The sequence below is a fragment of the Dendrobium catenatum genome, unplaced genomic scaffold (assembly GCF_001605985.2).
Source record: "Dendrobium catenatum unplaced genomic scaffold, ASM160598v2 fragScaff_scaffold_1250, whole genome shotgun sequence".
NCBI classification, from domain to species: Eukaryota; Viridiplantae; Streptophyta; class Magnoliopsida; order Asparagales; family Orchidaceae; genus Dendrobium; species Dendrobium catenatum.
The window spans coordinates 262,646-286,416 of record NW_021319712.1 but is presented as its reverse complement, the minus strand read 5'-3'; the positions used below and the strand labels follow the sequence as shown (position 1 = coordinate 286,416).

The 23,771-nt window shown below is 34.1% G+C and overlaps 1 protein-coding gene across 1 annotated transcript; it reads right to left on the bottom strand.

Annotated features, from left to right (window-relative positions):
* Positions 1-2,686: 2,686 nt before the first annotated feature.
* LOC110110702 (11-beta-hydroxysteroid dehydrogenase 1B-like) lies at positions 2,687-14,446 on the bottom strand. Its single transcript, XM_020842298.2, is given in 7 exon segments — positions 2,687-3,034; positions 3,036-3,083; positions 3,274-3,438; positions 3,528-3,659; positions 4,469-4,554; positions 4,653-4,845; positions 14,208-14,446. Coding segments are annotated over 7 exon segments (1,062 nt in total). The 5' UTR covers positions 14,394-14,446; the 3' UTR covers positions 2,687-2,782.
* Positions 14,447-23,771: the final 9,325 nt, after the last annotated feature.

Here is a 23,771-nt window from a genome sequence, read left to right as displayed (position 1 = left end):
GGGAAGGTGAAAGTGATTTTGTACAGGCTTCTCCGTCTTGCTGTGGGGGCAAAAGGAGAGTCACTTTGTGGTATTAGTGCAATACTCGGAGGGTGCCTCCGGGGAGTGGACGTAGGTCAAGGTTGAAAAGTTTATTTTTAAAACTTTAAATTTAACTTGCATTAATAATTAAAAAGGTTTTCTAAAAATCCAAGAGTAGAAGTATAATTTTTAAATTACCAATTCACCCCCCCCCCCTCTTGGTTAGCCTTGGGACATTTAATTAGGCTTAACATCTTAATTCATATTGAACGAGTTCTCACAAGTGTGAATAATGAACTTAATGTTGGCCATTAGAAACTTGAGGGAAGAGGGAATGGTGGTGTTCATTGCCTGGTTAGCTTATGATGCGGAAATGTCCACAGTATTAGAGGTGCTGATGTTTGCCATGAGTACTGAGGTAGAGAATGACTGTCGAGAGAGAAAGAGAGGGATGAGGAAAAGGAGCAGTTATGCTTTTACTGCTTTGATACCATGTAGAGAAAATATATAGGAAGTAAAAAAGGTAAAACTATGTAATATTCTCATTCATCTATTAGAGGAGCTATAGTGTTGTTTATATAATAAGAGAAATATAGAATGGTAAGTGAATAGATGACTGTGATGAGTTAGTTAGCATTTTATGGTCCTGATTAGCTTGATAGAGAGATTATTAGATGTTGTACAGAGAGAGTAGAGGAGAGACATCGAGATGGTGGCCTGCTTATCACGGTTGGCTTTTCAATAACATGTACATGCACCTTCCACAACATTTTATGCAAATTTGTCCGTGTATCCAACTGGGAAAAGCCCAAACTAAACCTGCACAGTTAATGATTAGTAGAAGTATTAATGTTTATGAAGAAAACTATTGCTAAACTTTGATATGGTATTGACTCGAGTTAGAACATCTTGTTAGCCTTAAGACGAGTTCGATTTGAGTAGAAAAAAAAATCAATATTGTTTTATTTTTAGGTTTCGTTTGGGACAACTTCCTTACTGTTTTCTAAAACAGTTTTTTAATACAAAAATTTTTTGAACAAAAAAATTTCTATTAGAAAGCTGCTTTAGAAAGTAGTAAGGTAGTTGTCCCAAACTAAACCATATTCTCCTAAGCATTAAGGTAGCCTATATCATATGTACCTAGCCCATATGATATAGTCAAGGTATAGATGTAAAGGCTAATAAAGGACTCGACCAGCGTAACGGCTCATTTTGTGTTAGCCATTAGAGCCATCCATGCGCCAAGTTAAATTTGAATTCTGCTTCAGTGATTTAGTAGCCCTAGCAGACCATTGAGAGTTCCATAAAAACAACATAACTTAGATCAACCTAAGTGGAACACTTGGGACCTATGGGGCAATCAAGATGTTCTCCACCAAAACCAATTAGATCATTTGCAAGTTATTGACAAGAACAACACACAGTGGAAAAGCCAAAAACTCTTAAAGGGGTCAACTTTAATATTGCTTCAGCTGAATTTAGTGGAAACTCTATCACTCGTGAGTTGAGGCTTCCAAGTAAAAAGAAAGTATAATATTGATGCATAAATATAAATATAATTTTTAAAGAAGAAAATTAATTAATATAATATATAAATTTTGTAATATAAAAAATGTTATTAACTTTATAAATAGCAACCTAAATTCGCAAACTAGTCTAATTTCACAGTCAAAACTCTCATCCAGACTTGACACAATTTTTTTCAGTTCGTATCATAGGAAAGTTTTAAGTAATATTTATATAGTGTAAAGCACAAAGCAGCAGCAACAAATCGAACTGTAAGAGATGGCACTTGTGAGTTCTTAATGAATTTGTCTACAACTGCTTTTTAAATGAATATTTAAAATTTAAAAAATAATAATAAATATATACTATTAAAATTTTTATTAAAATAAAACATAATATTTTGCAAAAGCTGCCAGTTCAACAAAACCGGACCTACTCGACAGTTTTCTGGTCGAATCGGTTGTTCAAATCAATTGTAACCGGTTTAATGTGAATCCGATTTTCAAACCCGACCGAGCCAACGACTTCATCGGTTCAAGGTCGACCAACCAGTCTAATATGATTTTCAAAATACTGCTTAATAATTAACCAAAAGCTGCTAATAGTAGCAAGAAAAGGGCTTAAGGAAGACGAATACTGTTAGTCTCCAAATCCAGGAGATGGGCGGATAGAATAGTAAGAACACATCAATGAAAACATGCATAATTATACCGAGATATCCATAGCTGATTCTTTTATTTTTGTTTATTTATACAAATATAAATTATAAACCATAAATGGAAGAAGAAATAACTATTTTAAAAAATTATAATAAACTTAATAAACACAGACATTTTTCTACAAAAAATGAAAATCCTCCAATGATGATTTCATAACTTTGGGAAATAAATAGCGTAATTTAAGAGAAAGATACTGTGATGAGTGATAATTAATATGCAGCATGCCCATATTGTATCGTTCATTCAATAATTTAAAGCTTTTTAAGCTATTTTTTATGCATAATGTCATAATTCTTTGAAAATTGATAGGTTTATTATATATAATTAAAATATTTATTATTTATAAAATTAGAACTCATAAATGTGGAACATACCGCTTGAACTAGAGCTTCGTTTAGGACAGCTTTAGATCACTTTTTTTTTTTTCTGCTTTCAATAGCTTTTGTACTAAAAAGCAACTTTATAAAGCAGTAAGAAAGTCATCCCAAACAAAGCCCAACGCTCTTTAATTTCTCGAATAGCTTACATGACAATAATTACTCGGTGCTATCCATCTTAATGGTGGATGATCTGATGGAAGTTGGATATAAAAATTTCTTTGCCCCTGTAGCCTCTAAGATTTTTCTACTAAGTGCCTTACTTGAATCTGCACCTGGTTTAGTAACATATAATAGTCTTGAATACCAGTTGATTATCTCAGGAGCAAAGAACATAAGTGCATGAAGAGGTTGGTACCAAGATGGCCAAGTCACATACTCATCACCTCTACACGCACTTTCTACAACAATTTTCTGCAAATTTATCTGTGCACCCAACTGGGAAAAATCCAATCTGAACCTGCATAGTTATTGATTGGCAGAGTTAGGCTTCGTTTGGAACATCTTTTTTTGCTTACTGTTTTTTAGTACAAAATTTTCTAATTTACAAATTTTTTTAACTAAAAATTTATTTTAGAAAGCAGAAAAAAACTGTCCAAAACAAAAACTATTGAAAATTTATGTTCATATATCCGATCGTGTTTACTTACATCTCTAATCTCTTCATTTACTGCAATTTCACCTCCTTTTTGAAGAAATTTCCCCTTTGTAAGCTCTGAAGCTATAAATCCAGGTGTCAGTATAGTGATTCGAATGTCTGATCCCAATTCTGCTCGTAGTGTTTCATAGAATCTAATTAATGCAGCTTTGCTTGCCTATGAAATTGAAATATTAAACATTCAACCGTTAGTTTAGAGATTTGAATGCTTGAGAAAGAAGAAGAAGTAAAGATTTCTTCTATTACGTTGTAAAAGCTCATTCTTGCAGGAGGAACACGTCCAGCTATTGAAGTTGTGACAATAATATTGCCCCGACTATTCTTCAGGTGTGGAATAGCGTAATAAGTTGTATAAACTGCACCCCAGAAATTTATATCCTGTAAAGCTTTATGGTTAATTCCAAGAAAATAATTTGATGAATAAACTTTGGTAGATTGAACATAGGAAAGGGAAAGTAGAAAATATTTATGTTAGTATTACAAAGATATAAAGCTTTCGTTTGGGATGGCTTTCTTATTGTTTCTTAAACTAGTTTTTTAGTACAAAAATTAAATTTTTTTACTAAAAAGCAGCTTTAAGAAGTAAGAAAGCCATACCAAACTAAACCAAAGTCTTAATGCTAAGTTCTAAAGCCTAATTTTTGTCTTACAAAGATACAGTCTTAATTTTTAAGTAAGTATTAGAGGAAATTAGAGTTATAATTCTTCATAATTAAATCATAGTAAAATTCATTAGGATAACAACAAAATATAGCCATCAATTGAGCGAACTTATATAAATTTTATATTTGTGTGTTAATTTTCATTTTTATTTTTGGTTGGCTTAAGATAATGACATAAGAAGTTCAAAAATCTTGTAAACTATAAATAAGGATTCCTTAACACGACCATAAATAGTACGACAAATCATAAATATTTCGGAAGTATTAGATAAAGATATTTCTTTTTTCTGGTTTTTGGCCTCAAAAAAATCTGTCACAAAACAAAGATCAAAATTATTATATTTTTAAAAATTTTGTTTTGAAATAAAAGAATTTTATAAAACAGATTTCTAATATGCTTTAACTAAATGAATAATTATGCTTCGTTCGGGACAGCTTTCTTATTGCTTAATTTTTGTACTAAAAGATTATTTTAAGCAACAGTAAGAAAGTCCTCCCAAACGAAGTCTTAGCATGTGTGCTTACCATAATTCTGTTGAAAGCAGATATGTTAGTGATCTCGTCAAAGAGAGAACTGGAAACAAGCCCAGCATTAAGGACTAGATGATTCACTGCAAGGCAAAGAAGAGTACTGTGTCAATATTAATGAAGCCAATAAATTTATAATTAGAAAAGGAGACAAATACTATTACTATGCATAAAATTTCACATTTGGTAAAGTGAGCAATGGCTTCTTCAATGACCCTCTTGCATTCTGACTGTATAGAAATGTCTGCTTTGATCACTAATACATCTGGTGAACCTTTCCCCAAAGCAGCAATGGCAACTTCCTTTAGAGCTTGCTCTCTCCTAGCTACAAGAACTAGAGAAGCTCCTTTGGTTGCGTATTGGTAAGCCAGTTCCTGTTATCAAAATGTTGATAAGGATATTCTCAATGGATTGAGAAATAAACATTCGTGTAGAACATTTTAAACAGCTTGTAACTGATTACTTGCACAAGTTTATTTTGAGAGGTAAATAAGGAGTAAGAAGCCTTTGGGAAGATAGAAAAGAGAGGTGGAGAAGACAAGTTAGCAAACAGTCTGAGTGAGAAAGAAAGTCAGGTAAAATGTAATAATTTTAAATCAGAAATAATATAACTTTTGCCCGAAGAATATAAAGTTAAAAATCATGTATCCTAGCCAATATGATGTACTTACAATAAAGGTTAAAAGGGCATAAGTGTGTCATATACTATTACCCCCAAACTCCTCAGCTGCAGATAGAATATTATCCAGAAATGCAAAATATATAAATCAAGACATATAACATTATAGTTAAGCAGTTAAAAACATAAATTGGGCTATTTATAGAATTTCAAAGATTTACCTTCTCGACAACATTTTAGGAGTTAAACCCTATACCATATAACAAAATTTCTCTGACTTAGAATTATCTTAAATGATCAGAGATTGCGTAGGACTACATTTTCAAATATTTAATTATTTTATAGTACTATTTTTAGTGCCGGTATATTTTCCTATAGTCTTAAATAATAGTGTGCCAAAAATACCTAGCAAAAATTTTATAGAAAAACACCTAAATGTCCAAAGCTACATTATCCCAGCTCAAACACCAAAATTATTTTTAATTAAAAAAAAATTTCAAAATCATCAAATTATTAAAAACTGAGATAGGCAAAATAAAACCTATCTCGAACCAGACAGTTTTTAGAGCTGGGCCATGAGCTGAAAATGATATGTAGCAGTTTAAAGTAGACTTTCTCTCTCTAGTTATCTCTCACTAGGCAAAAGCTTAAATGAAAAGGATTGAATGAAAAAGTCGATGTAGATATTTAAATATTAAAATTCGACCTAGCACCCCATTGTGCTCATCACATAGCTCCCTTAAAGAGCACTCAGCGTCGCTGCGCCACCTCTAGCGCCACGCTTCATCTTCTTTGTCTCAGATTCATTTCTTTCTCAAACCATGTTCTTTGTCTCAAATTCATATATTTATAGGTAAAAAAATACTTCAGACTGGTGACCCTTGAAAATCTCACACCTTACCCCATACAAGTAGTGTCCACAGATCTTTAGAGCAAAGATAATATCGGGCAATTCCAAATCATGTGTGATATAATTTTCTGGTGTTGCTTTAGATAATTTTCTCGTGTGACTTTAACTGTCTGGAAGCATAAGTTATAACATTTTCTTTTTGCATTAGAACACAATCTAATTCTTTTAGTGAAACATCACTGAATACTTAAAATCCATTAGTACCAGAAGTAATTGTCAGAATCGAAGTTGTCATCACGCAAACCTTCAGTCTATGAAAACTCTGCTCACACTCAGGTGTCCAATCCCAAACCACTAACTTCTGAATCAGCCTAATCAAAGGCATAGAAATCTGAAATAATTCTCACTTATTTTTATAATACCTGGCCATACCCAGATGACTTTGTATCTCAAATACCATAGTTGGCTTTGGCCAATCAGAAACTACTTAAATTTTTTTGGGATCAATAGATATACTTGCACTACTAATCACGTGTCCCAAAAGTAGAATATTCTTCATCCAAAAAGACCACTTAGAGAATTTAGCACAAAACTGATGTTGTCTCAGAGTTTTCAAAACTTTTCTAAGATGAACTGTGCTGCTCTTCAAACATAGAATATACTAGTATGTTGTCAATAAATACAATAATAAACTAATCAAGAAAAATCCTAAAGAACATGTTCATCAAATCCATAAAAAATGTTGGAGTATTAGTCACCTTAAAATGCATGACTAAGAACTCATAGTGTCCATATCTCGTGCTAAAGCAAACTTAGGAATATCTGCTTCTTTAACCTTTACCTGATGATATCCAGATCTCAGATAAATTTTAGAAAACACATATAACCTTGTAAGCTGATTTAATAGATCATCAATATGTGGAAAATGATGCTTATTCTTTACCATTACCTTATTCAACTCCCCGTAATTAATACACATTCACATTGTATCATCCTTCTTTACGAACAAAATATATTCTCCCAAGGAGACATATGAGGACGGACAAAACCTTTATCAACAAATTCCTAAAGCTGTACCTTCAACTCCTGAAACTTTTTTAGGTGTTATTCTGTACGGAACTTTGGAGATTGGAGCTGTACCAAGAAATAACACATATATATAGAACTTAAGTTCTCTATCAGGAAGAACGCACACAAATTCTTCAAGAAAAATGTCTAAAAAATTTTGTATCATGGGAATAATATTGAATAATCCAAAATTTACTCTCGTATCTCTAATAGAAGCTAGAAATATCATATTACCCTTCTTCCAAAATTTACTTATTTTTAGAGCTGATATTAGACATGATAAGGCACTTCTCACACCCTAAAATATGAAACTCTCATTTTTCAAAAATAAAGTCACTTTCTTCTTCAAATAATCAATCTATATACACGTGGCTAAATTAGTGTCGGAGCTACATAATAGCTAGGGTCTTCCTAAACATCCGCAGACTATAAACCTATCATAAGGCCATTTCCTCTACCAGAAGCTGCATCAATATATCCATTTGGTGGAATAATCCTCAGTCTCTCTACTACTCTGATATAGCTCTCAAAATGAATATCATAAAATCGATTAGGAGTTGTATGTAGATATTTTGCAACTCTGTGTTTGTTCAACCAATAATAAAAACACTATCATGACATCTGATAACACGACCTTGCATGCCTCCTACCACAGCTCGAGCACATCTATATAGAATTGCCAGCATTGGGCATACTGCCACTAATAGAAATCTACCTAGACAAACTACCACTCGTAAACTCAGAGGGTACAAATCTACTTTTCTTCCTAGAATATCTACTCATATGGCTCTCCATCGAATCTCTTCCTACTAGTAGTCCATCGCTTGTTAATAGTAGTTAGGTCATTCTCAATCAATTTGACTTGCTTAACCAGCTCAAAAAAATAAGTAATCAGGAACGAAATTAACGGTTATCTCAAAGCATCTCGTAAGCCTCTAAGAAAATAGTAACACTCCTCTCCTGAAGTGCTAACCAGCTGCGAAACATATATGGCCAAAACAATAAACTCTGTCTCGTATTGTATCACAGTACTGCTTTCTTGAACCAATCTTAGAAAAATCTCCTGCATCTGCTGTTGGGTGGATGAAGGTACAAAAGAACTTATAAATATATCAATAAATTCCTCCCAATTAATTAGAGAACCCAGCCTCCCATTAAATTTCTCCTGCTACTGGCTCAACCACCAGCACAAAAATACATCTAAAGCTGCTCTCATTTTAAAAGGATATTACATACCATCGATGTTCTTATCTAAACTCATCAGCCAAACCTCTACAATCTTAGGCTCAATAGTACCATCAAATCTTGGAGGCTTCAACCTTAAAAACATCTATATATATAGATCCACATCCTTAGTCCTAACATAAGAACTCATGCTCTGGGCCTCGCCCATCAACTATGCTACCAACCCAGCAAAATGTTGCATTGTATCAAAACCAACAGTAGGGGTTGTACTTACTATCGGTGCACTATGGCTCACACTCTGCACATCATTCATGTCATGCCTAAGTAGATCCATTGGAACTAACATCAACTAACTCATGGACATGAATAACAAAATAAAGTGAATGCATGAAAATACCTAGAACTTTCTCATACGATTAGAGATCAAACCCTATACCATTATTTATAATTTATTTCTCCAAATAATGCTCTAATACCAAAGAACTATCACAACTTAACCCGATATGACCCGCATATATAGGCCACACCATCTTGGATAGTGATAGAACAAAGATGAAACCACACAAACTAATATTTTTTATTTGGAGGGAAATATCAAATTTCCTTTTGAATAATAAACACCGGAGCTTCTAACATTTTCTACTATACATGAATTTATTCATCCACAAAAATTCATTTCTTTCTATTTATCTACAAAAGCATATGTTACATATTCCTGCTATCACAGTCCCCGATAATAGATAGACACATGACAATAAATACAGAAATGCGAAGATTGTTTAAAAATCTAATACAAAAAATGGAAAGGGTGCCTATTCACTATCCAGACATAAAAAATTAGCTTTATCTACTCAACCGGCCCTTTACCCCTACTCTGACCTAAAATGAAATGCAGAACATAGAATGAGCTAATATAGCTCAATAAATTATACTACCCAAATATTTTCTTGATAAATTTAGAACCAATAACATAAAATAAAGTAACTATCCAAGCTTAATAGCAGACTTATAGTGGTATAAAAAAATATAGGGTTTTGTAATTGAGCATGTTACATAATTCAAAGCGCAATATGCTAAAAAGAATATAAAGTATACTGAACAAAAAGTAAATAAACACACAGTGCAGAGCAAAAAGTAACATAATTCCAGCTCTTATAACTCCCATTCAGAACTCTAGACACTTATGTATTCCATTCAGAACTTTAGATCCTTATCCATACCATTCAGAACTCCTGTCCTTAGGCCTTTCAGTGCTCTCAACACTTCTAGAATTCTCGCAACAAAATTTCACGGTATATATATATATATATATATATATATACCAACTACTTGGATTCAAACAAAATATTATATAGAGATGCAAAATATATAAATTAAGCCACATAACATTACAGTTAAGCCAATTAGAATTTTGGAGATTTGCCCTCCAAGCAGTATTTTAACAGTCAAACTCGATATCCTATAGTAAAATTTCATTAACTTAGAATTCAACCAAATTATTAGAGATTGTACAAACCAACATTACAATGATTTATATTTCTACAAAATTATTTTTTAGTGCCTAGATATTTTCCTACAGTCTTAGAAAAGCAATGTGTAAAAAATGTCGAGCATAAATTTTATTAAAAAAATACCTAAATGTCCATAACTATATATACAAAATTACGCGATGAAAATTTTCCTGTTAAAATGTTATCTTAGTTCAAATAACAAAAAATTACATAAAATTAGAAAAATCTCAAAACTATCAAATTATTAAAAACTAAGACAAACAAAATACAAACTATCTCGACCTAAATAACTTATGAACTAGGTTACCAGCTAAAAATGACCTGACGAAATAAACTTTCTCTCTCTAAGATTCTCTCCCCTTATCTCAGTAGGTGGCAACTAAAATGAAAATGATCAAATGTAATAATAGATTTGGATATTTAAAATATTAAAATTTTGCACACCATCACGGTGCCTTGTGGCCTTTGCCACATTGCTCCTTAGAGAGCCTTAAGTGTCGTCGTGCCACCACCAGCGTTGTCGCTCTGAATTAATTTCTAATTTTCCTTATTGCATTAGAGCCAAAAACATCACAATTCAAGTGCCACAGAGAAAAAAATCAGACTTGCTCAATCACGCAAACAGACCACCGGAACCTATTTCGATCACATGCAAATTCTCAAATGCACATAGAGTATTCTCAAACACACGCGTGTATAAGAGTTCAAATGCAAAATATAAAAAATTACCTTGAATTTGGTCGGGTCAAAATGGGTTGACTCATCCACTAACTTTACAGGTGTTCCACCTACAATGCTTTACGGTGCAAAATGTTGGCCATTTAAAGAGAAGCATAAAATTAAGTCAAGTGTTGCAGAGATGAGGATGGTTAGGTGAATGAGTGATTTCACTCTTAGAGACAAAATGCAAAACGAATATATATGTGAAAATGTTGGAGTAGTTCCAATGGTAGATAAGATTGAGAGTCGCCTTAGATGGTTTGGACATAAAATGTCGGTAGCCTTCCGATGACCCAGTTTGGAGAGTAGATGTATTAGATTTGACCTATGTTAAGAAAGGTAGTTGTAGACCTAAAAGTATTGGTTAAGAAAATACTAGAAACAACTTTTTTTATTATATTTAAATAAGAAGTTGACTCAACAAAACAAAATGAAAAAAATATTCAAGTAGCCGACCCCACATAGTGGGATAAAAGCTTGATGTTGTTGTTTTTGTTTGTATACTTAAAAAAAAGCAACATGCAGATGATAACCACAGAAAGGAAAAATAAACAGATGCAAGTGTTGCTGCATATTAGTATTTGAATAATCATTTGATGACTAACAGAGAAAGATGCAAAGAGAACTGAGTTGTAAACTCAAATTTTTCATATCAGTTGTCCTACTATGGGGATGTTTACTAATTATAAGTTATGTGAGGGTTATATTTATATGTAAAATAATCTGTCATGCAATATTGATGATATTGACATGGTAAAGTTGATGGCATGATTATTTGACTAGGACATGACTGAAGTTAGGTATGTACCAAATCTTTTTTAAAAATATAATATCTTTAAATGCTCTCAGGAATGCAAGATATACATTCTTTATAGATGAGAAATCCCTTAAGGTTTCATGTATCGGCTATCTTAAAAGCCATTATAGTTTGTCGACTATAATTTGAGTGGTATTGCTTTAATTTTAACAACTTTGGTGGAAAACCCCGAGTTGAATAAGTAAAAATTGTTATTTGCAACAAATATTCTAGATAAAAAGAGGCAAAAGTCAAGTGGGGTGAGTTTTGGAGATGATCAGAAGGATCATTCTTATATTTTATAATCCACCCAATATCAAATAATACCATTATAATATTTAGAGTAAGAAGATAGACACATAATATAGGTGAAAATTTAGTGATAGATGTACATTTAATATTAATGGATTCATCTTGGTGTGTAACATATGTGATTTGAAGGCTTCTCATGAGTGCTGAGTTCAAGTATAACTTGGGCATGTTAAGGTTGAACTATGTTGAGCCTTTCAAGGATTTAGGAGCATGGGATATTTTTGAAGTATTGCACAAAGTTGAACCATTTATGATAGCAAATTAGTAGTTTAATCTCTAAGAGGAGGCTATTTAAGTCAAAAATTTAAATTCCTCTTGCATACTTTACGTATCCCTTTTTAAATTTGATATTTGCCACACCTAAAGCTCTACCTAATCTTTTTGCAAATTTTCAACTCATCATACGTAAAACTCTAAATAGCCACCTTACAAATCAAATCTACCACATTTAAGCTCTATAAAATGAAGATTATTGGTTGCATGGAAAGATGGATTCTTTTATTGTCTACTACCGAATAGCTTGTGATTAGAAGAAAAGAGAATATATGATAGGTTCTCTTTTTTGTGGGTTGTTGTGGTCCTATTTAGAGGTAATCAACAGTTCTCTATGAAGCCAGTGGCAAGTATGAAAGAGACTAGTTATTGAGAAGCTCTATGAAGGATTAAAGGAAATTTCCTTTGGATAATATTGGGGGTGATTTCAATTGGAGGTTAGCGTCTATTCTAATTTGTCTTTTATTCTTTCTTCTTCATTTTTTTAAAGATTTGAATTTATTGAATTAAGAGAGATAAAATAAGAGAATAAAGAAAATTATTGAGATATCCTATTTGTGCAGTTTATTTTCTTTGAATTAGTGGAAATAATTACTTCATGTTGTTACACACATAAGCTTATTTAAACCACTTCATGTAAACTCGCACTATCTTTTGTGTAGCTTAATTATTTGTAGTAACAGTGAGGGACATCATATCAATTCAGGGGTTAATGCTTCCAAATTTAGGTGCCTCTTAGACTGAGCAATGAATGCCATCATGTGCAAGGCACGGGGAAGGATAAGAAAGGAGAAAATTTGGCAGATTTAAGCCCTAAGCATGCTCAAATTTGAGCAACTTCAATCATAGGAGTTATTTTGCGAGATAGTCATTCTGAGTATAAAATTATGTCATTTTATCTTTGTTTGATCCTAAAAATAATTTTCTAAGATAATAGCATCATCATTTTCATTGTTTATTGTATGTGATTCACATCAACAACATTATTTGATTAGATAAGGATCTACGATCCTAACATATAAGATGACATGCATCATGAAACTATATTTCAAATAACTTCCAATGGTTTGATTATGACAAGCACAAATACAAGGATTAAATAGTTAATTTTTTTAGGATGTTCTTAGATTCTTAAATGTGATTATTTAAGTGGTCTAGCAATTTTCCCTAATTTGCTTAAATAACAACTTATATTTAGAAAAAAAAAACTAATATCAATTAATATAATTAGATAATAAAATTTCAATTAGCTAATATTAATTATTAAGATTAGATTAATTGCTTTATTAATAGATACGCAAATCATATATATATATATATATATATATGTATATATATATATATAAAGCATAATTTCATATCATATATATTTTTTTGCTTAAATTGTTTGGCCGTTTATCTAAGATTGTGTTCAACTCATTCATTAATTAAATAATACGAATTAAATGTAATTTACATCTATAGGTTATATGCAAAATTTATATTATAAATCTTCATCTACCAATTACTTATATTAAATAAATTATCATTAATAAATAGATAAAAATTATTTTTTATAGTGTATAAATAAATTAATAAACTATTATTATTAACTAAAAAATAAATATTATTCACATTATAAAGAATTAATTAAAATATATGTTTAAAAATATATAAGATATACGTTGTGAGTATGATAACCTTAAGTCATATATTTAGTCACACGTCACTTAAGAACTTTTTCTTATTATTATTTATATATCTTTTTGGTTTTGTGTGTACTAAGAACTCGAGTGAAGTGGTGAAGTTATATAAGATGGTTCATTCTTATTTTTGGTAAAAGAACTATTATATAAGTTTCATGCTTATTAAAAAACTAAGTATATATTAAATTTAAATTAATTTGATAAATTTTTAATATTATTTAATATTTTATCCTTAATGTATTAAATTATTTTATATAATTATTTAAATAATTCAGCAATTGAATCGACACTTCCAAAGGAATCTAGACTGGTTCACTAGTTCACTGGTTGAACTTACAGTTCTGGCCGGTTCACTCCGGTTTGACGTAGAAGAAGTTTTCAGGATGGACTGAGCAAGGCTTTATGACTTGAATTGGTTGGATCCTATGACTAGTTCATGGTTGAACCAGTCGGACTAACTTGTCCGATCTGATTTTTTAAACCTTGCTAAATCATGCGTCAGTCCTATTACCAAACAGCCCCTTAATGTAAGTTGGGATCCAGTGGGGGTAAAACCTTAAAAGTCTATTTTAATATTAATAAAAAGACATTTAATGCAGCAAAAATAATTTACATCATTTTTCTCCCAAGTTTAAGTTATTACCATTCTTAATAATTAAACAAAAACCGCTAATAATACCAAAAAAATAAAATAAAATCTGTAAGAAAATCACTGACCTCTCCAATGCCGGAAGAAGCCCCCGTTATCAGAATCACCTTTCCTCCAACATCTTCTTTGTAAAAGGGCTTGAAGAAGACGAATATTATTAGTCTCCAAATCCAGGAGACGGGGAGATAGATTAATAAGAACACAGCAATCAAAACATGCATAATCACACTGAGAAAGCCATTAAAGATATCCATCGCTGGTCTGTATCAGAGATTAAGAGAGAGAGAGAGAGAGAGAGAGAGAGAGAGAAGCTATCTGTGCAAGACAGAAGTCGTTGTGATTATTTTAAGGAGGAACTTAAGGTGGATCATATGGGACACATGCCATTATTTAGTGTCTCACATGATAAATGTCTAATGGTGACCCTCCCTTAAAAAATAATTTATATGTCCCCACTAATTTGATCCACCATTAATGTATTTTATTATATTTCTCTAGCTCATCAATGCGAGATCTTGACGGTTCACCTCTCACCATTAAAGCCTTGTTTAGTTGTTTGGCCAACTATTCAAGTAATCCATATTCAGCTACCATACTAGCTACCCATGCATACACAAGCTTTTTCAATGACTAATGTTTGGTAGATCAGTTGACCATCGTGGCAAAGGAAAGAGACTTAACTGGCGGAACTATTTGTACGTGAGGGGGGGCAATGTAAATTAGAGGGAGGACTATTTTGTAAATTTGACCACCCCACCTGCCCCTAAAATATTTTTTTTGCCCTAATCAAACAAGTTTCTAAAGAGGAAGGAATCTTTGGAGATTGATATTAATAGTCTAATAGCTGATCCTGGAATTCGACCTTCAATTTGGTGTTAGGATGTAAATGAAAGAGATAAAATTCGGAGATCATATCTGTTGAAGGGAGCCCGTCGACGATCATCACGCAGAAATGATGAAGCAACAAATTTACATCATTATCGTGTGAAATTCTTTTACACTATCTTTGATATGCAACTTCAAGAGCTGAATAATAGATTTTCTGAAGCTAGTACTGAATTGCTTCTTTGTATGTCATGTCTAAATCCAAGTAACTCATTCTTTGCTTATAATAAGGAGAAATTAATTTGGCTTGCAGAATTATATTCAGCCGATTTTTTTATAATTGAACTTGTGGCTTTAGAGCACCAGCTATCGACATACATTCTTGATATGCGTACAAGCAAGGAGTTCTCATCTTTGGAGAGCATTGCTGATCTAGCAAAACAATTTGTTAAGGTTAAAAAAGATACCGTGTACCCCTTAGTTCACCGGCTTCTTGTTTTAGTATTAACTTTGCTCGTTGCCACCGTTACAGTGGAGAGAGCATTTTCAGCAATAAAAATTGTTAAACATAGGTTACGCAATAAAATGGGTAATGATTGGCTCAATGACTGTCTGGTGCCATATATTGAGAAAGAAGTATTTGATTTGGTTCCAAATGAAGTTGTAATACAACATTATTAGAAGATGCAAAATAGAATGCAAAACTTGTAATTTTTATTGCAATATAATATCTTGTTTGAATTTTGTTATGAATTTATTTTTTATCTTTTTATAATTTTGTCCCCCCTAAGAATTAAAGTTGGTTCCGCCCCTTACTTAAGGTTGCCAATTACTTAAGGTTGGTAGAGCTAACTGTAAAGGTGAAGAAGAGATAGTTAAATAGATAACTTGTGCCCTTTGTCTATCAAGAAGTTGATGGGCTCTTCAAGTTTCTTCCTTAAGTAGTGAACCCACAAGCTCTCTTCTTGCAAATCATGAGTCCTTTGTTATGGTTGTTCTTCAATGGCCTTATGCCTCTTAGACATGGACTCTGCATCTGCCTTCTCGATTAGGAGTGCATTTTATAAAGAGTATGTTTTTCTTTTTGCCCGTTGGCTCCTGATGATGCAAGCAGAAGGAAAGAAAAATTATGTCAAGATGTATAAACTGCTCACATTAAGGACTAGTAAAAAAGTCAAATCAAATAGAGTAGTTTAGGTCAATTAATTTTTTAAAGAAATGAAACTCTTAAAGTTAAATACACTCCAGGATACCTCAAAAAGTTTTCGCGGCTAGCATCAATGGCATAATATTATTCAACAACTATTATACAAATAAGATAACTGTTGCGTCCTGGAATATTTGCGGCGGCGGAGAAATATAAAGTTTAATCTTAGTTTTGTACAAAGATCTAGCACGCATACAGATAAAAAAAAGGGTCCAGCAATTGTAAGAGACACCAAGATTTTTATGTGGAAAACCCTACCAAGGGGAAAAACCATGGGGCCTGGCTCAGTTTGAATGAATCCACCATTATTTATAGTTGACTAAATGATGCCCTTTCTTGGGGGAAAACCTTAGCTTGATGTAACAAATATACATCATATAGAGTGTGTTACATGATGGGACTTAAAAGAATCACTATTGATACATTTGTTTGGTCGGTAGATTCATAGTCGGCGAGCGACCGAGGTCGGAAAGATCATAGTTTGGTGACGATGGTCAGAGAGACCGTAGTCAATGAGCGATAGTAGTTAAAAAAGCTCATTGATTGGTGTCGAAGTTTGAAAGGAACACAATCTAGCTATGGAGGTCGAAAGGACCATAGTCAATGGGCGATAGTGGCCAGAAAGATCGTTGTCTTGCAAAAAATGTCGAAAGGACTGTAGTCGGCAGACAACAATTGTCAGAAAGATTGTTGTATATTAAAGGAGATCGGAAGGACCGTAGTCTGCTGGCGACGGAGGCTGGAAGTTTAGTGATGGGTGGAAGTTCGACGCCAGGTAGAAGTCTGATGAAAGTTTGATGATGGATAGAAGTCCGACGACAGACAAAACTCCGGCGCCGAGCACTACAGGAAATTTGCTCATTACCAACGGTTTTGCCGGCGGTTTACATGTAAAAACCGACAGTTCTGAAAAAAATCAACGGCTTTTCGACGGTTGTCCCACCGCCGGAAAAAATGGCGTCGGAAATAGTTGCCGGTGGTTTATTTCCCTGACGGCTTTCCAGCGGCCTACGCCACCAGTTATCGTCAGAATTGTTAGCGGAGGCTTTCCGGTCGTCCAACTGCCGGTACAAATACCGTTGTTCAACCGCTAGTTGACCGCCGGGTAGAAATCCGACGACGGGCAGAAGTTTGGCATCAAGTAAAAATTCAACAAAAGTTTGATGACGGGCAGAAATTCGGTGAAGGGCAGAAGTCTGGTGCAGGGTAGAAATATGGCCATGGATGAAAGTTTTGCGTTAGGTAGAAGTCCAATGAATGTCAAGAGATGGGCAGAAGTCTGGCACCAGGCGAAACTCTGGCGTCTGGAGAAAATCCAGAGACGAACGGAAGTCCGATGTCAGGTAGAAGTCTGCTGAAAGTTCAGTGACGGGAAGAAGTTCGACAACAGGTAGAACTTTAGCATCAGTTGAATTTTGCGTAGAACTCTAACGTTGGTAGGCTATATATTGGTTGGAAGTCCAGCGGTGGTCGAGGAAGAGTTTGGTGGCAAGAGATCATCTCTCTTCCTTCTCTTCCTTTTCATTATTCTCTTCTTGCTTGAGCCTCTTCTCCCCCTCCCCCTTAGGGGTCCTTCCCTATGAGAAATGAGAGGTTTACTTATAGTTTTCTGAGAGTGGCATGACCAGTAAATAAGAGGAATTGCAAGGGTAATTTGAGAGTTGTTTGAATGACTGATGTGGATTCCCTCGATCATGAATTATTTATTAGACATTTAAATGTCTTAATGATATCAAAATTTAATGATCTTAGTCTTGTTGGATTTGTCTTATCGAGCCGCTCGATTCGACTATAAGAATGTTATGTTTGAAAACCATTTGGAAATAAAAAATTATAGTTCGAACCCTCCAAATGCGCTTCGGATCTTTAATTTGGTCTTATTTGGGCTTGGATTGAGTTGAATTTGATATCGTTGGGTTTGTATTTTTGAGACATTCAGTTCGATAGTAAGTTTTCTAAAATCAGAGTTCATATGTGTTCACCTTGATTTTGCCCATACTCCTGGTCAAAGAGGTTGACTTGGTCAAATTGACCAAGCCAGACCCCATGACCCTCCCGATGGGTTCAGTGAGTCGAGTTGAGTTTGTTGAACCTTGACTTGGACCCTAGGTCAACCTAGTTGACCAAGTCAACCAGGGTTGACCAATTTGGACCCTTTAAGCCTAAAATCAATTTTAAATTGATTTCATGGATTTCATGGCTCAAACCATTGACTCCCTTGACTCTCTTGACTGATTTGACCAAGTCAATCATTGACTTGACCAAACCAAGTATTTAATAGGTTAAAATAACCTATTTAGAGCCCATTAAAGGCCTATTTAATGCTCTAATCAATTCTTAGCATTTTAAAAATTCAAACCACGGCCAAATATGATGGATTTCCCTCCTAATTACATATGGATTCGATCTCAACCGTCCGTGCATTGATTAGAGCTTTAAATAGGGAAATTTAGGTTTTATTTGGGATCTTTTTGCTCTTTCTCTAGCCTCAGACCTCCACAAGCTCTGAAATTTTGTGTGAGAACTCCTGGAGTCTTCCCCCATCTTCCCTCACTCAAACCCGACCGGTCAAAGCCCACTGGCGGCGATCCTCCGATGAACCTGAGAGTGAAACCCTTCTAGGATGAATCCCGCTCGATCGAAGGAGAACCAGTGCTTGACGTAAACTAGATAAATATTCCTGCATCCTCCATGAGTCCAACGAGCACAAGAACGCGAACATCAAACGGTTAGATCTCTCGAAAACCCTTAGAATAGATCACATAGCTTCGGGTTAAATAGCTTTTCGAAAAGCTGATTAATTTCCAAACAAATGCTCCCCCATGAATGCTCTTCATGTATAGAGCCTATGTTTCAAATTTCATTGCGTTTCGTTGAGTATTTTGGGAGAACGAGGCAAAAAACCATTTAGAGTTTCGGTTCGTCCCTTTTGAACTACACGAAATCGCAGCCGTTGATCTTTAGATAAATGGCTGTGATTTCGCCGTTCTGTGTTTGGGCCAAACAGCGGATCCCAAAACCCACCTACGTGGCTAAGTGGCCATGGCAGCAATCATTGCCGAGGTTCTGGGAACGAATCCGAGCGCGCCACGTGGCAATCCGAGGGCATTTTTGGATTTTTCTAGGTTTTAACATTAAAAAATCATAGAAAATTCAGTTTCGATCTGTTTTTCACGCACAATACTTCGAATCGATTGTATTTGTGCCATATTTAATTTAAAATTATTTTCATTTAAAAATTATAATTATATTTTTATTTATTACAAAAATAGTAAAAAATACTTTTTTATATTCTTTTAATTATTTTATCATTATTTTTTTAATATCATTATTTTTAATTATAGTATTAAAAGCTTTCTTGTTTAAAAATAGTAGGTATATCTGTAAATATTTTGAAAACAGCAAAAACCACCATTTTAAAAATACACAATTATTGTATTTAAACTTGTAAAATTCATATCTTTTCCGTTTTAAATCGGATTTTTGCGCGCAACCCCTTGAATTTTTCAGAAAAATACCAACTGTATTTTAAAATTATTTTAAATCACTGATTTTCACTTTTGTGACAGATTTCTGTCACCCATACCTATGTGACTATTTTAACCTTATTTAAATAATTAATTACTCTATTTATTTTGAAATTAAAAATTATTTTGAAACCTTGCATGAATGACTAGAGTGTCTCCCCTATACTCATGTATTATAAACTCACATATTTTTTATTATATTATTTTCAAAAAATTTATATATATGTAGGTATTTTGATTATTTTAAAATTATCTATATTTGTAAATCCTAACTTTTGGAGATTCACCACTTGAAATTTTAAACATAGCTTCTATGAATGAAGAGCAATCATGATGGAGTGGATTAGTGGGTGATTGGATTCCAATCATTCACTAATCCCTTCATTATTCGTACTTACTTTTTATTCGTCGTAAATCGCATGTGTAGGTTGCACCACGAGCACTTAGTTTAGCCTCTCCTAGATCTAAGGACATGACGTGTTTACTGCTTTTATATGTTTCCCATGCATTATTACCTTGAGGGTTAGTGTAAAACTCCATTTAAACCCATATAACGTAGTAATACCTTAAGGACAAAAATTAAGGACCCTTCTAGCGAACTTAGAAACTTTCTAGGGCTTAGGTTAGATCACTGATTGACATGAAAACCTAAACACTTAAACGTAGTGACATCATAAACCTCCAAAAATTTTCTAGGAATTTTTAGGAGTCTTTAGACCCCTTAATTAACCAACCCTAATTAACCCGCTAAATAAGGCCCCGAAACCTTCCAAAAATTACAATAAATACATTTTTATTCAGAAAATTACTCATAATAGCTTGAATTGACCAGAATCTTATTCTTGACTTTATATAAATAGGGATCCCTAGTTTGACTTCAGGTTGACCCCTAATTTGACCATAGGTGGAATTTACCATTTTGCCCTAATAATTCATTAAAAATTATTAAAAATCCTAAATTTTCTCCAAGCACTTGGGAACACTTTCTTAGGTCATTCCTGAACTTTGGGAGTGATTACAATTAGTTTGGAGCTGATTTGGAGCAAAACAATAAAAACAACCCTTTATTAGGAAATTTAGAAAATTCCTTTAATTACCCGATCTTTAGAAAACCCATAACTAATTATAGAAAATTCCAAATTAGGCAAACTCACTTGCATTAGACTCAAATTAGGGTCTAACATTTATTAAAAATATTAGGTTTCCAGAAAATGACCTAGATTAGAAAGATAACTTTTTGGTCAACCGTAGTTCATTTAGGGCTCGAAACTTAAAAAATTCATAACTTTGCCTAGAAAACTCCGATTTCAGTGTACTACATGTATAACTACTCCTATTAAAGTCTAGTATTTTCCTAAGGTATTTGGAGACCCAAACCTAGCCCATTTCTTATAGTGACTTTTTGAACCCTTAGCTTAGTTCCTAGGGGGACCCGGAACTTTTCAAAATTGGCTAATACCACTTTAACTTTAAATATCATTACCCTAAGCATTAAAAACTGACCAACAAACTAAATTACCTAAAATAGATCCTAATTCACTAATATTTGAATTTCAACTAAAATATCCTTTTCAGACCTCTAGATAACTTTAACTAACTACCCTGCTTAGGACCTATCCAAACCACACCAGCCTTACACACACATAGAATTGTTTGCTAGGGCACCACTTCTAGATCTAGGTTAGGCCACTGGGTTTTATTTTTCTGTTGTGTGCCGGAGCTATACAGGTGTTTGCTCAGCCCCCTGATATAATGAGGGCTAAAATCATTAAATAATTATAACTGCTATAGGTGGAGCTGCTTAGCCCTCATGATTAAGAGCATGGCTTGGCACAGTGTCAATTGTTTGAGTTATTTTCATTTTCATATATAACTGCTTCTGATTTTTATTAGCATAACCATGCAGGGAGTCTAGAATTTTCTTTTTTAAATGGATGTAAAATTTGCAATATAGTTAAGAGTTGTGAAAATGCACTATGAGTGGGATATTCTTATCCAACTCAAATTCCGAAAGGAGAAGGCATCCCTAAAGGGGAGGGTCTTCTTCCATTTGGAAGGTCGAGTTGGATGGCTTTAGATATCCAAAGAGAAAAGACAATCATCCCCAAAGGGGAGAATTGTCTCTTCGTTTGGATATTCAAGCCACGACGGATCCAAGGAGTCTAAGGAGGAGAGATCCAAGGAGTCCAATGAGGAGAGATCCAAGAGTCCAAGGAGGAGAGTTCCAAGGAGTCCAAGGAGAAGAAGACACCCAGAAGACTGAAGACCAATATCCGACTCAAAGTCATTTGCGTCTTTCATAGGCTTAGAAATCCGGGTTATTGGCAGTGGTGCCCGACCACTTTACTTTCTGCATATCTGGGTTGTAATAAGGGCAATTTGCCTATGGCCATTTAGTTGATTATTTTGGATTTATATTGATGTGTTTACTTGCTTGCGTAGTAGAAATTGCCTGCTTTTCTTAGGTTTCTTTTCTTGCATGCCGATTTTGTTTTCGCCTGGATTTTCGTTAGGCTCTTTAAGGATTATAAAATTTTTCTACTCATAACTAATTCATAAAATTTGAAGTCTTAAATAAAATAGAAACTTAACAAACCTAGGAAACTGTCAGAATCGTCCGGGGTCGCATGCATATTACTGCATCCTTCTTTTCTTGTTATAAGACATCTCCCTGCCTGCGGGTAGAGTCTGGATAATCTGGCCTATAAGGATGAAGTGCCGGACCTAGTGAGACTCAATCTTTTTTAAAATTTTATTTTTTATAAGCCTATTTTTAAAATTCTATAGCATTCATGAGCTGACTTTTCAACTAGCATGCATTGCATTAGTAACCAACTAAATAAAACTTAATTGCATTAGCTAGAGGCATCTGACCTACATAAGTCCATGACCACTTAGGAAATTCTCTAGATGTCGGTCCTATTTCTAATAACTGTACCACCCACCTATCTCTCATAAATGACTTGACAACATGGTTTTAAAGCGACTAGGTGATTAGCTGGCTCCCCAATCCAGGCCAGGGTAAGCCCAGGTTTTGCACGGCATTAGCTAGGACACGGGTCTTAGTGTTTCGTAGAACACTAAGCCCAACCTAGATTTAGGATTCAAGGCTACTACACTCGGTCTCGTAGTATGCCTTAAATAGTAGGTAGGTCCCTTCTTTTCAGGGACCCTAAATCCTACTTATATGCGTCACAGGATGACGCCACCTCTATCTTTCTTTAACGCATGTGATTGATTGCCTGATTTTTCTTTCTCCAATTTCTATTTAGTACCCTAGAGCCTCTGAATGCTGGTATGAGCCACGCATGTTGGTTGAGCCTCTTTGAGACCTTTCTTCCCTTTGAGTAGGATTTCCTAATCTTCACCAATGTGCCAATCCCACTTTAGGAGGGGATAATGTATGATCCTTAATCGAGAGTTTTCTCATGCTTCGGCCTGGGATGTAATTAACCACGGGGGCTTGCGCCCATGGGAAACTCGGTCCCACATCTACTAAATCCCATTCGAACTATTGTATCAGATGGGGCCCGTGACTAGGTCATGTATATTACTACCCATCGGGGTGTTGGTGACAGTTTCTATCCTCAATGGTTAGTCATATGCACGATCCAATCTGCCCTTCCAATTGACCCGTTCATACGGTGTTCTTTCGGAGGTCCACAATATGATATCCGATTTAATTTTTAAAGTTTTCTATCTTGATTTTGCTTCAAGATTCGTGCCCGATCAATATAATTTTTTAATGATATATCAGTTGCCCCATATTTTTGGATATCGAAGCCTGAAGAGTCCAAAAATGAATATCACAACATCTTAAATTAGTTGAATCTCAAAAAATTGCTTTAAAAAAACTTAAAATTTGCTCAAATTTGATCATAGAGGCTCTGTTGTGCTCTGAAAGTGCAAAAATTGAGTCAGGAATGTAGAAAAATGGTATCGGGGACTCCAATAATGTTTGATTTGAACTATCCGGGTCAAAAATCAGGCCTAGACAACAGAGCCTACCAACGGCTCCGGCGAGAGCACAATGCGCTCTCAAGGGGCATGCATACAAGCACCCCATCCATTCA